The sequence below is a fragment of the Piliocolobus tephrosceles genome, chromosome 18 (genome assembly GCF_002776525.5).
Source record: "Piliocolobus tephrosceles isolate RC106 chromosome 18, ASM277652v3, whole genome shotgun sequence".
In the NCBI taxonomy this organism is placed as follows: domain Eukaryota; kingdom Metazoa; phylum Chordata; class Mammalia; order Primates; family Cercopithecidae; genus Piliocolobus; species Piliocolobus tephrosceles.
Genome location: NC_045451.1, coordinates 36,445,570 through 36,458,919, shown reverse-complemented (window position 1 = coordinate 36,458,919; position 13,350 = coordinate 36,445,570). Strand labels below are relative to the sequence as shown.

Here is a 13,350-nt window from a genome sequence, read left to right as displayed (position 1 = left end):
TTTTTTTTGAGACAGTCTCACTCTGTCACCCAGGCTGCAGTGCAGTGGCACTATCTCAGCTCACTGCAACCTCCACCTCCCAGGTTCAAGTAATTCTCCTGCCTCAACCTCCCAAATAGCTGGAACTACAGGCACCCACTGCCTTGCCAGGCTAATTTTTTTTTTTTTTTGTACTTTTAGTAGAGATGGGGTTTCACCATATTGGCCAGGCTGGTCTTGGACTCCTGACCTTGTGATCTGCCCGCCTCAGCCTCCCAAAATGCTGGGATTACAGGTATGAGCCACCGCACCTGGCCAGCTAGACATTTTTCTAAAATGTTTTACGTGCTTTCTTGTCATTTTTATCCAAGTAGCATTTTCAGACATAGATTTTTAGAATTTAACGTCACCTTAGTAAACATCTAGAGTTATCAACTCATGGATGAGACTACTGGTGCCAGAGAGTTATGGCAACTTGCCTAAGGTCCCAAAGTCAGCATCAGAGCTAGGGCTGGAGCCCGGGACAGACCCCTGACACCCACTCTGAAGGGCATGCCACTAAAGTAGGATGCCTCTTGCGGCAGTGAACCCCTCCATGGTGCCTCAGGTCATCTCTGTGTGCACCTACTACCCTCGCCTGCTGCAGTGTTGTGATGGTTCAAAGGCTTCTGGGTTCACTCCTTCTCCAAATAGTCCCTTTGACACTGTACATTTATCATTTCCGTCTAAGCTGTCTTTCCATTATTTTTCACTGAAACTTTCCTCCCTCATTGAATGTCAACTCTCATTTCTTGTTGCTTTCCAAGAGGCTACAAACAGAAACCACATTCTAGCTTCTCAATTTTCATGTCCCTGGGCTGGGAAACTAAATAAGTGTGTCAGAATTGTGCATAAATTAAAAAACAAATAGTGGCTGAGCAATGGCCAGACTGTCAACATAAGGAGGAGGCTGTTAATTGTCACTGCAGCTGTATCCCCAGCACCCAGCAGAGTCTCTAGCACGTGGTAAACTCTCAATAAATACCTATTGAGTGAATACATGAATGAATAAATGAAGAAATTCCAGGTGAGTTAAGGACAAGGACTGGGCAATTATACTTCAGTTGGTCCAACATGCTGAACTGAGCTGCAAATGGCATAGTGTCCAGGTACTGACATCTTTTTTTTTTTTTTTTTTTGGCAGAGTTTCACTCTTGTTGCCCAGGCTGGAGTACAGTGGACTCCAGAGCAATCTCGGCTCACTGCAGCCTCCACCTCCTGGGTTCAAGCAGTTCTCCTGCCTTAGCCTCCCAAGTGGCTGGGATTATAGGCGTGCACCATCGCGCCCGGCTAATTTTTGTATTTTTAGTTGAGGTGGGGATTCACCACCAGGTTGGTCTTGAACTCCTGACCTCGGGTGATCCACCTGCCTCAGCCTCCCAAAGTGCTGGGATTACAGGCCTGAGCCACCGTGCCCAGCCCAACATCTTAACCCCCTGTGGCAGCACCCTGAACATTTCTCCACCACCTTCCGTTCACACTCCCTGTACAGGACTAGTGAGGGAAGGGAACTAACACATATGGAGCATTTGCTGTGTGTGAGGCACTGTTTTCGGTGCTCTACATACGTGGTTTCATTTAATCCTCAATCCTATGTGGAAGGTACTATGTTCCCCATTTTGCAGCAGAGGACCCTGAGACCCGGGATATTATGTAACTTGCCCAAAGATCACCCAGTAAGTGAAGGAGCCTAGGACATGCCAGGCACAGATTGGGTGCTTGATAAAATTCTGATGAAGAATGGCCAGAGGTAGAATTGCCACCTACGTCCGGCTATGCCAAAGCTAGCATGCTTCCCGCCATACACTATGGCCCACCATTGAGGGAGGGTGTTTTGGACAACAGGAAGAATGTGGGTCTCCTGATGACCCCTGAAGGTTGACAGAGATAAAGCAGAGAGATTAGAGACCCTACAGTAAGGAGCCATGATTCCAGTTCAGGAATCCTCCCTCCCCTGTCTTAGCAGACAGGCATAAGCTGCCAGAGGGCACTGTAAATGTCACAGGATGCTGGGGAGCTTGAATTCCAGCCAAAGCAAATGCATTTTTTCCCTGGGCAAATCCTGCTGAGTCCTTCCTACCCTCGCCCTGAGTCCTCTGGGCAGCCTCATCCAAAGGTCTCTGTGTAAGCGGGAGTCCAAGTGCCCGCTTCTTTGAATCCCATTCAGCAGGTAAACAGGAAGCATAAATCTCTTCCTAATGTCAGCCAAGATCGTAACCCTTGGTGAAAGAGCCTCTGTGTTCCCATTCTGCTCCTAGAGCAAAGCTCACCAGGGAGTGAGGGGCCCAGACCTGCCATTTGTAGCACACTTCAGGACATTTTCAAAATTGGCTGTTGTCCTCGGTCACTGGAGCATACAGGTAAAGGTAAAAATCGTTTGAACAAAGGAGGCAAAACTACCCAGGGTTAAGCCTTGGCTCTGTGACTTTATCAAGTTGCTGCGGTTCTGCAAGCCCCAGTTTCCCCTTCTCTAAGAGGGAGCTAATGATAGCACCTGATGGGGTTGTTGTGCATTTTATTTTTATTTATTATTATTATTATTATTATTATTATTATTATTATTATTATTATTATTATTATTTGAGACAGAGTCTTGCTCTGTTGCCCAGGCTGGAGTACAGTGGTGCAATCTCAGCTCACTGCAACCTCTGCCTCCTGGGCTCAAGCAATTCTCATGCCTCAGCCTCCCACATAGGGATTGCAGGTGACCATCACCATGCCTGGCTAATTTTTGTATTTTTAGTAGAGACGGGGTTTCACCATGTTAGCCAGGCTGGTCTGGAACTCCTGACCTCTAGTGATCTGCCTGCCTTGGTCTCCCAAAGTGCTGGAATTACAGGCATGAGCCACTGCGCCTAGCCTCTTGTGCATTTTAAATGAGATGTACAGATTTAATGCAAACCAAGCAAATTCTCAAAAAGAGTTTACTGCTGTCGTTATTGTTGCTGTTGCTGTTAGTTCATAAACTAAAATTTCTATAAAAGGGCAAAAACCGAGATATAGATATATAGGACTGAATAAGAGGGAAAAGGTGGGGAACCGTCCAGATTCATTAGAACACTGTAGTAATGAAGAACATGGCATGCTGTATTGATACAGAGGTGAACAAATTAACCAAGATAAGTAGAGATACAGAAAAACCCCGTGAATCCATGGAAACATGACACATGACAGAGTATTGTTTTTTAATGAGATGAGGACTCCCCAAAGCACTGTGTGCTCTGGCCTCGTTATGCCTTCATGCCTGGCAACCTGTGTACTGACTGACGTCCATGCCTTGTGGCTTTGCTCTGCTGTTCCCTTTGTCTACAATGCTACCTCAAGGCATCATGCAGTCCCCTCCCTTTCTCAAGGCTCTGCTGAAGTAACATCGCCTCTCTCAAGGGTTCTCTAATCCCTGCCTGCCTAATCCACCCCTACTCTAACCACCCCTACCCTCTCCTGTCAGCCTGGATAGCCACCCTTCTGCTCTCACATAGCAAATCAATCCAATGTCAGTGACTAGGAGGCAGGTACCATGATGGGCAACAGCAACACAAATAGAACCAGATAGATGTGGTCCCTGGCCTGCCAGAGCTTCTGTGTGTCTGGGCAAGACACACAGTTCAAAGGCAATGCTCATACTGAGGAAGTACCTATGCCAGCTCTGGGGCACAGGGGAGGGAGGCCAGCCCTAGGGTTGGGGCTCTGGGAAGTCCCCCTGCTGTAGGAAAGACTCAGTGGAGCCCTGAGGATGAAGAGGAGGAGCTGGTGAGTGACATGGGCCAGAAGCTATGTTCAGACAGAAGGGATATTGTTCATGCTCATCTTTACGGCACCTGGCAAACTGTAGTGTAATCATGTCCCTACAAATCTGTCTCCCTTTCTAAGCCATGAGCCCCAGCAGGCTGATAAGATATCCTGTCCACCTTTGTCACCACAGCTCATACCCCAGTGCCTGGCATAAAGTGGAGAAGTGTCCAATACATGTTTCCTGAATTGATGAATGCACAATAGCAAATAATATGTGGGGAATCTGTGCCTGGCTCTGTGATGCCCACAAGATGCATGAGGTCAGAGGAGGCTGAGGTCACAGAAAGTGGGAAATAGCAGGGAACTAAGGCTGGGGCTCAGCCTCAAGATTGGATAGGTGCTTTCTGCAGCTAGAAGTAGTGACTGAACCAGCCAATGCTTCAGACAGGGTCTCTCAAATTTGGAACAAGGTTCTTTGATGATTAACAACTGAACAAACAAGCTCTTTCTAGAGATAAAATGTTAGGTCCTCCACTCGGGTTCAAAAATGTAATGACGTTTGTGCAGAAAAAAAAAAAAAAAGAGAGATTAGGCTTAAAAGCAGGTTGTATGAAAAAAGAACTTGTAGTTTTGAGGCAGGAGAATAGTAGAGGGAATTGGAGGTTGGATACAGGCTGGAATGAGTAGGAGCAGAAGCAATGTGAAGGGGCAGGTAAGCAAGAAGCAAGAGAAGAAGCAGAAGTTGAGCAGCCAAAACAAAAGGGAAATAAGCAAGTAAGAGCCTCATGGCCGGCAAGATCCAGACCAGACCAGTAAAGGTAAGCTTCTCAGAGATAGGTATGGGCATTCGAGAGAAAAGGTATACTTAAAATGACCCTGTATGGTAATTAGCTATTTAAGGTTCATGCATATGGACTGCATCTCATGCATGTACTTAAAATTATGGGATGGAGGTGACGCATAAGCGCACAAGGGCCAAAGTAATTAAGCAGCCTATCAATCAAAAGGCAGATGCTGGCTAGAGATTAGGCAGCTCAGGAAGGGAAGGGAAAAAAACATAAAAGGCCATGAAACGTAACAAACTGGTGCTAATCTCATTTCATAAAGGTCCGTCACTCTCGCACTCCAAGGGTATGATACTGTACTTCATACACTCTTGCTGCTTTGCTTTGCTATTTCTGTCACGTCCAATTGTTTGTGGCACCAAGAACCTGGAACTGAACCATCCGGTAACACTTTTACTTGATGGCAAGCTGGGCATGAACACACAGTGGGATTTTTTCCAGGTACAGCTCCCACAGCCCAGGGCAGCAGGATGGGACTCAGGACACTGCAGGTCCAGCACACACCTGGAGCCCCCAGGCTCAGGACACTACAATGAAGGAAGAGGACAGTGAGGATGAGGAGGGCCAGGGGAGGGACTGGGATTTTTCCACTGGAAAAGAGAAGGCTCGATGGGTCCAGGATAGTCATGACAAGACCCTGCATAGGGTCATGACGGGAAGGAGATATACACACGCCAGAGAACAATGGCGGCCCTGTGGGCGGCGAAAGATTTTGGTTCTGTGCAGAAGGAACTTCCTGACCTGTGATTATTTATAGATGGATGGTTCCCACGGAGGATGGTCTGCCAGCGGTGCGCTAGGGCTAAGAGGACTCCTGCCCAAGGAACAAATTGGGCTAAATTACCTCAAAAAGCAAAGAGCACTGGGCTTGGAGTCAGAAAAGCTATATTTCTCCCATCTTGAACCTGTGTGATCTGAGCCTTCATTTTCTCACCTTTAATAATATCTGCCCTGCCTTTCTCCACTGGGTGTTTTGAGGGTCACAGGACATGGTATCTATGAAAGCGCTGTGTAAACTGCAAAGCCCTTTGGAAACACAAGGGCTGCTGTATTATTTCCTCTAAAGATCCTTTTGTGAACTGCACCCTGGGGCACTGGTTGGGCAGGCTTAGAAGCCTGCCCTCTCTCCTTGGGAGGCGCCACCCCTGGCCTGATCCTCTGAGACACTCTCCCCTCTCCCCCAAAGCAGCACACAGAGGCAACCACACACACCCTGCAGTTCACCAGCCCTCTGTGAGGTGGAGGCAGACCTCTGCTTCCTGACCTTGGCTCAACCACACATCCATGGTTCATAAGGTGGGGAATGTGGCAACGGTGTCCAGAGGTGCTTGCACAGAGCAAGGAGGCAGTGAAACAGCCCACCTCTCGTCTCTCAGCTCCCTCCCTGCCCAGGCACTAGGGAAGCCAGTCAGGGCACAGTCCACTTGGGTACACCTGGATTCTAGAGGAATCTCCTGCACCAACTCAACGCATTGGCTTCCAAACACACTGCCCCCTCGCAAGGGCTGTTTCCTCTCTGTAAGTGGAAGTGCTGTTGTCCTCGGAGGAGCCCCAAAGTTCCCAGCCTCTAGTGCACTAGATCGCAGGCTGTGGAGTGAGGCGATCCTGATGGCTGGCTTGGCCTCATGCTGGCAGTGTGACTTCAGTTACTCAACTGAGCCTCAGTTTATTCACGTGTAACCCGGGGATAACTGTGTTTATCTGTAGGCTCATTTGGGAGAACTAAAATAGATACTACGGAGAACTTACTCAACACAGAGGTGCACAGTAAGTGCTTTTATTATTATCACCATCTCAGAGATCTTGGGGGTCTGTTTTAACCACGGGATCCCAGGGTTTTTCCACAGGGCAGGTTTTGATGGGGAAAAACTAAGGGTAAGAATATGGGGACAAGCGGTCTGCAGGTGAGTTAGGAAACAAAGAGGGGAATCCAGGCACCTCCCAAGTCGAGGGAGTGCAGGCCCTGGGAGTGCAGGCACCAGGAATTGCCCCTCAAGTCACAAGAGGGAGTTCCGGCTCCCCTGGAAGTGGGGGACGATCCCTGAGTCCTGGGGTTTCCAGGCTGGGGGTTGGGGGAGCGCTTCCTGGGTCGTGGGGTTTCCAGGCCGCGGGTGCGGGAGCCTCGACCCCCGGGCCCTCAGCCTGACACAGCCCGCCCCGCTCTCAGGCTCGCCAGCGCAGCGCTGGTCCATGCAGGTGCCAGCCGAGGTGAGCGCGGCGGCAGGCGACGCAGCAGTGCTGTCCTGCACCTTCACTCACCCGCACCGCCACTACGACGGGCCGCTTACTGCCATCTGGCGCGCGGGCGAGCCCTACGCGGGCCCGCAGGTGTTCCGCTGCGCTGCAGCGCGGGGCAGCGAGCTCTGCCAGACGGCGCTGAGCCTGCACGGCCGCTTCCGGCTGCTGGGCAACCCGCGCCGCAACGACCTCTCGCTGCGCGTCGAGCGCCTCGCCCTGGCCGACGACCGCCGCTACTTCTGCCGCGTCGAGTTCGCCGGCGACGTCCATGACCGCTACGAGAGCCGCCACGGCGTCCGGCTGCACGTGACCGGTGAGGCGGCACGGGAAAGGGTCCCCGGCCTCCCTTCCCGCCGCCCGCCTGCCCAGCCTTGAGGGCTACCTGGGTGCCAGGCGCTGTGCTGCGCCAGGAAGGGCAACGAGACCCAGCCCTCTCCTCTACCCCAGGGATCTCACACCTGGGGGTAGTTTAGGATCACCTGGGAACTTGACACAGATGCAGAATACAGGTCCCAAGAAGGGCTGAGGTGGGCCCGGGAATAGGCATTGCAGTGACTGTCGTAGAGTGACTGTCCCCGGTGGCTCTCAGACGAAGAGGCGAGAAAGACAAGTGAATGGCAATCCTAAATATGCCAATGTGATGTGTGCTACCAGCCCTGAAAGACACTTGCAGCCCCTCTACCCAGGGGTGCACAGAGAGCCCACCCAGTAGTGCCTAGCACTTTGCCAGACCCTGAGATACAAAGATTCCTGAACCAGGGTCCCGTCCCTGGAGCAGTGGCTCTCCACTCTAGCCCCCACCCTGCTTTGCGACGATAATGGCCACTTAGCATTTGCTAGGGGGCCAGGACCTAGTGCAAGCACCCCCACAAGCATGAATTTGCCAAATCTTTTCAGCAACCCCTTAAGGCAACTGCTATCATGATCCTCACTTTACACATGGAGAAACAGAAGCAGAGATGATAGAATAGTTCGCCCAAGGCCACACCTGTATCGGGACTGGGGTAGCCTGGCACCCAAGTGCCCATTCCTCCCTTCCGACCCGCCCCCACTCCTCTGGCTCTGGCATCCAAAGGGCTAAGGGGAGGGGTGCCCTTGCCTTTGCCCGCCGCTCGCGCACTGCAACCCGCTTTCTCGCCCTACCCCAACCCCGCCTTGCTCGCGGCTGGTGACAGTCACCCGCCTTCTCCCCTGCAGCCGCGCCGCGGATCATCAACATCTCGGTGCTGCCCGGTCCGGCGCACGCCTTCCGTGCGCTCTGCACTGCCGAGGGGGAGCCGCCGCCCGCCCTCGCCTGGTCCGGCCCGGCCCTGGGCAATGGCTCAGCCGCCGTGCCGAGCCCGGGTCAGGGTCACGGCCACCTGGTGACCGCCGAACTGCCCGCACTGAACCACGACGGCCGCTACACGTGTACGGCAGCCAACAGCCTGGGCCGCTCCGAGGCCAGCGTCTACCTGTTCCGCTTCCATGGCGCCAGCGGGGCCTCGACGACGGTCGCCCTCCTGCTCGGCGCGCTCGGCCTCAAGGCGCTGCTGCTGCTCGGGGTCCTGGCCGCTGGCGTCGCCCGCCGCCGCCCAGGTGGGTGGGCCCCAGACCCAGGTGGCCACGAGGGGCCGGGCCAGGGCTCTCCTCTTAGATAAGACCACCTGGCTGACCACCTGGCACTACCAGAACGTCGGTTTTTTGCCCTATGCGTCCTGGCGCTTTCCTGTCTGCATGAAGCCCAGCAGGTGTAACCAGCGTGAAAAAATCCCATTTTGCAATAAGGAAGCTGAGACTCAGAGAAGTTAAAGTAAGCTGCCTTTTGATACTGGCACAGAGCCAGAGAGACCCAGACACCGATAACTCTAGAGCCACCCCTTTACCACCATCCGGCAAATGATTCCTCTGGAGGGGCTCTGACTACAGACCTTCCTAAATAGCACCGTTTCTGAAGACCTACTATGTGCTGTGTGGGTGCTACGAATACATTGATGAACAAGGCATGGTCCCCTGCCCTGCAGTGGGCGCTGAGCGGTAGGCAGATCATTGCAATGTGCTATGAGAAGGGCTCTCCTCCACCCCAGGTGTGCAGAAGCCAGAGGACAGTATGTCTCCCTCTGGTGGGGCATCTGGAGAAGGTGTCACACAAGCAGTGTTGGGAGAGCTAGATAAAAATATGTAAGTAGGCATGAGCTAGGAGAACAAGGAAACGCTCTTCCTAGCGGAGATCATGGTGGTTTGACTAGCAGGGTGTCCTGAGAGTGCCACCACTGCTGTCGCTGATCTGCATCAGAAATCTGCCCTGTGCCCCCGAGAGGGAGGGAGCTTCTCGGAGCCCCTCACAACTCCCAGGTCCATAGCACTAGCCTCACACTCTAGTGAGGAGATCAGACTTTGTCATAGTGGCCCTGGCTGCTGCTGTGGCCACAATGGCTTTCTTGCCCCTTTCTTGCAACTCATCAAGTGTTTTGTGCTCAGGATGCTCAGAAGAACAGACTTTTTACTAGATTTCTCCTCGGTCCATCCCTCTCCTCACTAACTCCCCAGAAGGGTTCCATGGTGCAGCTTCACACCATGCTAGTCTGCTATTTGCTTCACAAACAGTGGTTTCCCCGAGACCCCTTCCACATGGCGTGGGTGGGGGTGGGCGCACAGGTTGCAGACTGCGGTGGAGATTCACGCCTGCTCTCTTGCTGTCCCTCCCACAGAGCATCTGAACACCCCAGACACCCCACCACGGTAAGTGAGCTCCCCGCCTCCACCCCACCCCACCCCACCCACCTAGTCTCCATCAGCCAGGGGGTCCAGGCAGGACGAGGAAGAAATGGCAAAGGGCTGGGGCTGGGCCCTCCTTGCAGCCCACCAAGGCACCCCTCTTGCAGCCTTCCAAGGTCTTCCCTGGACAGACCAGGCCTCGCTGACCTGCTCCTCTCCCACAACTCCAGGCTGTTTCTTCCTGTAGTTTCCCCTCCACATTCTTGAACAGGCAGATTCACACAAAAGCCACACTGGGGACACTCATCCCCGTTCCCTCCCGGCGCTCTGCAAACAAAATTTCTAGAGTTTCTGAGAGCCTAGGTGAGGGGCCCAGGGACCCCTAGGAAATCACTGACTCTTGGGTCGTTACTCTCCTCTTCTGTGGCATCCACCCATGTGAAAGCTGGTGTTGAAGGAGAAAGAACTCAATTCATAGACCCTGGACAGGCTGTGCCTGATCCTGGCGGAGGGTAGGAGTGGGAGAAGGAGCCCAGGCACTCCCATAACTCCACCCACCTGTGCCCTGAAGGCTGGAGGTGCCACACTGCTGGTGGCCCCACTCATCAGCTGCCTGCCAATCTCTCCACAGCCCCACAACCTGTCCTGTGTCCCTGTTTGCTGATTTACTGTCGCACCAATGCCCCTGAATCTGAAAGCCAACTGTTGTTCAGTTATTTAACTGAGTACCTACTGTGTACCAGGCACTAGTACTAAAGACACAGCAATATCCCTGACCTCACAGAACTCACATCCTATTGTGGAGAATTTGAATAAATACGGAAACAGGACACCTGACATTGTAAAGTAAGAGCTGTGAAGGAAATGGACACACGATGCGGCAGATCCCCTGGGGAGGGGCCCCGCTGCTGGGCTGAGGCTGCTTTAGATCAAGTTCTCTGGGAGGACACGACGTTGAGGGGACCTGAGGATGGAGGCCGAGGCCTGGGCATGTGAGGGGTGGAGTTCCAGAGAGCAAGCCCCACTGGAGTGTGGATGTAAGACAGGGGCAGTGGGGGCAGCCCGGGAGAGGAAAAGGCAAGTAGAAAGGCTCCGGCAAGGCCGAGAAAGGAGGCAGGCATGTCCGCAGGGTGGGCAGGAGGAGGGCAGGAAAGGCGTGGGGGGTATTGTGGGTGCAATGGGAAGTCACTGAATGGTTTTAAGCAGACGAGTGGCCCCATCAGGACAAGCTGGCCCAGGAGACTTGGGTGCAGGTCGTTGGCAAGGCTGAGGCTGGCTTGGCTGCCTGGACAAAGGTGCAGGGGTGGCAGTGGGGAGGTGGGTAGACGGGAGGCAGGGCTTGCCCAAGGGCCCAATGGGCAGCACACAGTGTGGGAGGGAGCCAGGCGGCCCGGGTTGGGAGCCTGAGCCCTGGGTCCCACTTCCTGAGGTAAAGACACTGGGGCGGGTGTGAGGGTCATGCATAGCACAGTGGACATTGAGATTTGAGATTCCCACTGAGATGTCCTAGGGGAAATCAGGAAAGCAGTTGGTGCCCAGGAAGCCAGGCCTGGAGATTCTGATTTGTAGGTCAGGGACATGCAGCCAGTCTTGAGGCCTCAGACAGAGATAGCCACTCTATGGTCTGGGCTGCCCCGGCCTTTGGGAGCCCCTCCCTATTCCTGACTCTGCCCAGCCTCCGACGCCATTCATCTCTAAGCCCTGCCAGTTCCAGCCACACTGCTCCCCAGAATGTCTCCTCTCCTTGGCCCACTGCTGGCATATAGTTTGGGCAGTTGGGGACCTCTTACCTGTCTTGGGTGGCCATTCAACTTTCTCCTGTCCACAGGTCCCAGGCCCAGGAGTCCAATTATGAAAATTTGAGCCAGATGAATCCCCGGAGCCCACCGGCCGCCATGTGCTCAACGTGAAGAGTCCCTCAGCCACCAATACCCATTTCTGCACTGTAAATAATGAAGTCGTGAAAGGCTTGGCTGGTATGGCCCGTCCCGATTCCCAGGCACCTTGGCAGCCCCCAGCCGGCTGACTCCTCCCCCACTTGGGGTCAAGACCCTGCTCAAGGAGGCTCATCTGGCCTCCTATGTGGACAACCATTTCAGAGCTCCCTGATATTTATGCCAGCATTTTGTAAGTGTGCATGTGTGTGTGTGTGTGTGTGTACACGCATTAGCTTGAGCATGAAACTTCCAGAAATGCTCCCTTGCCCTTTCTTACCTAGAACACCTGCTATAGTAAAGCAGACAGGAAACTGTTTACAGGGCCTGGAGGCCCAGTCTTGTCCTCCTCTGTCACCGACTTGCTGTGTGGACCTAGGACACTTTCTTCACTTCTCTGGGTCTCAGTTCATTTACTGTTGAACACGGACAGTCATATTCTTCCCTCCTGGCTGAGAGGACTAGCAAGATCTGAGGAAATAATGGATGTGAAGGGGCTTTGGAAAATACAAAGCCATCTACTCATGAGGGGCATGACAGGACCCTCTTTGCAGAGTGACCTTTGGACGTGCAGAGAGTTCTTGGAGGAGTGTGGCCCCTGCAGCAGTGTCACGGAGAACACAGTTCCATAGAGCAAGGCTGGGGCAGGGGCTGTGCAAACCTGTGGTCAGAGGAACACTAAATCCTGGAAACTTGGTGGCAGGAAGAGGCCTGGGGCCTTTACCCCATACCCCCTGGGATCTCCACTGTGATTGTTCCACACCCTCTGCCTAACTCTTGCCCCATCAGCTGCCCTACATTGCCTTGAGCTGGGACCCCTAGGAAATGGAAACCAGGCTCCCCTCTCTCAAGGCATTTGGGAACCACTGTCTCAGGGGCTGAAGCCGGGAGACCTGAGGGGAGGTCTGGCTGGAGGGTCCCTGTGGGTAAAGCAGCTACAGCTCTGACCTCTCTCTGACCTGCAACCTCTCAGGGCGTGCAAAGTCCAAATACACTGGCAACTTCAGCCCCTTTGCCCTAACATGGGCAGGCTGACTTGGAGGGGTGCTTCCCTATTTATACCTCAGGGTGAATTTGTTGACCACCTTAGCTCCTGTGGTCCTTGGGGCTTAGGGAGAGGTGGGAGGCATGCCTGGGTCCCAAGTGAGCTGGCAAGAGGAAAGGGCCACAGGCTAGGGCATTAATGAGGCCATGAATGAGACATCTCACCCGTTACAATGACTTTTATCCAAAAGACAGGCAATGACAAATGCTGGTGAGATTGCGGAGAAAGAGGAATTCCCATATACCATTGGTGGGAATGTAAATTAGTACAGCCACTATGGAGAACAGTACAGAGTATCCTCAAAGAACTAAAAATAGGCCAGGCGGGGTGGCTCATGCCTATAATCCCAGCATTCTGGGAGGCCGAGGCGGGTGGATCATTTAAGGTCAGGAGTTCGAGACCAGCCTAGCCAACATGGTAAAACTCCGTCTCTCCTAAAAATACGAAAATTAGCCGGGCGTGCTGGTGCATGCCTATAGTCCCAGCTACTTGGGAGGCTGAGGCAGGAGAATTGTTTGAACCCACCCAGGAGGCGGAGGTTGCAGTGAGCTGAGATCATGCCACTGTCCTCCAGCCTGGGCAACAGAGAGACTCTCTTCCAAAAAAAAAAAGAACTACCATATGATCCGGCAACAGTAATCCCACTGCTGGGTATCTGTCAGCAAGGAAATCAGTATATTGAAAAGATACCAGCATTCCCACGTGTACTGCAACACTATTTGCAATAGCCAAGATATGGAATCACCTTAAGTGTCCATCAACGAATGAATGAATAAAGAAAATGAACACACAATGAAATATTATTCAGCCATAAAAAAGAATGAAATCCTGTCGCTTGCAA

At 52.9% G+C, this 13,350-nt stretch overlaps 1 protein-coding gene across 1 annotated transcript in view; it reads left to right on the top strand.

The window, feature by feature from the left end:
* SIGLEC15 (sialic acid binding Ig like lectin 15) overlaps positions 1 to 13,327 on the top strand; it is an 18,536-nt gene extending 5,209 nt beyond the window's left edge. Inside the window, exons 2-6 of the mRNA XM_023207622.1 lie at positions 6,303 to 6,362; positions 6,763 to 7,146; positions 8,031 to 8,411; positions 9,524 to 9,554; positions 11,359 to 13,327. Of these exons, the coding sequence (XP_023063390.1) occupies positions 6,303 to 6,362; positions 6,763 to 7,146; positions 8,031 to 8,411; positions 9,524 to 9,554; positions 11,359 to 11,440 (938 nt within the window). The 3' untranslated portion in view covers positions 11,441 to 13,327. The remainder of the gene's footprint in view (positions 1 to 6,302; positions 6,363 to 6,762; positions 7,147 to 8,030; positions 8,412 to 9,523; positions 9,555 to 11,358) is intronic.
* Positions 13,328 to 13,350: the final 23 nt, after the last annotated feature.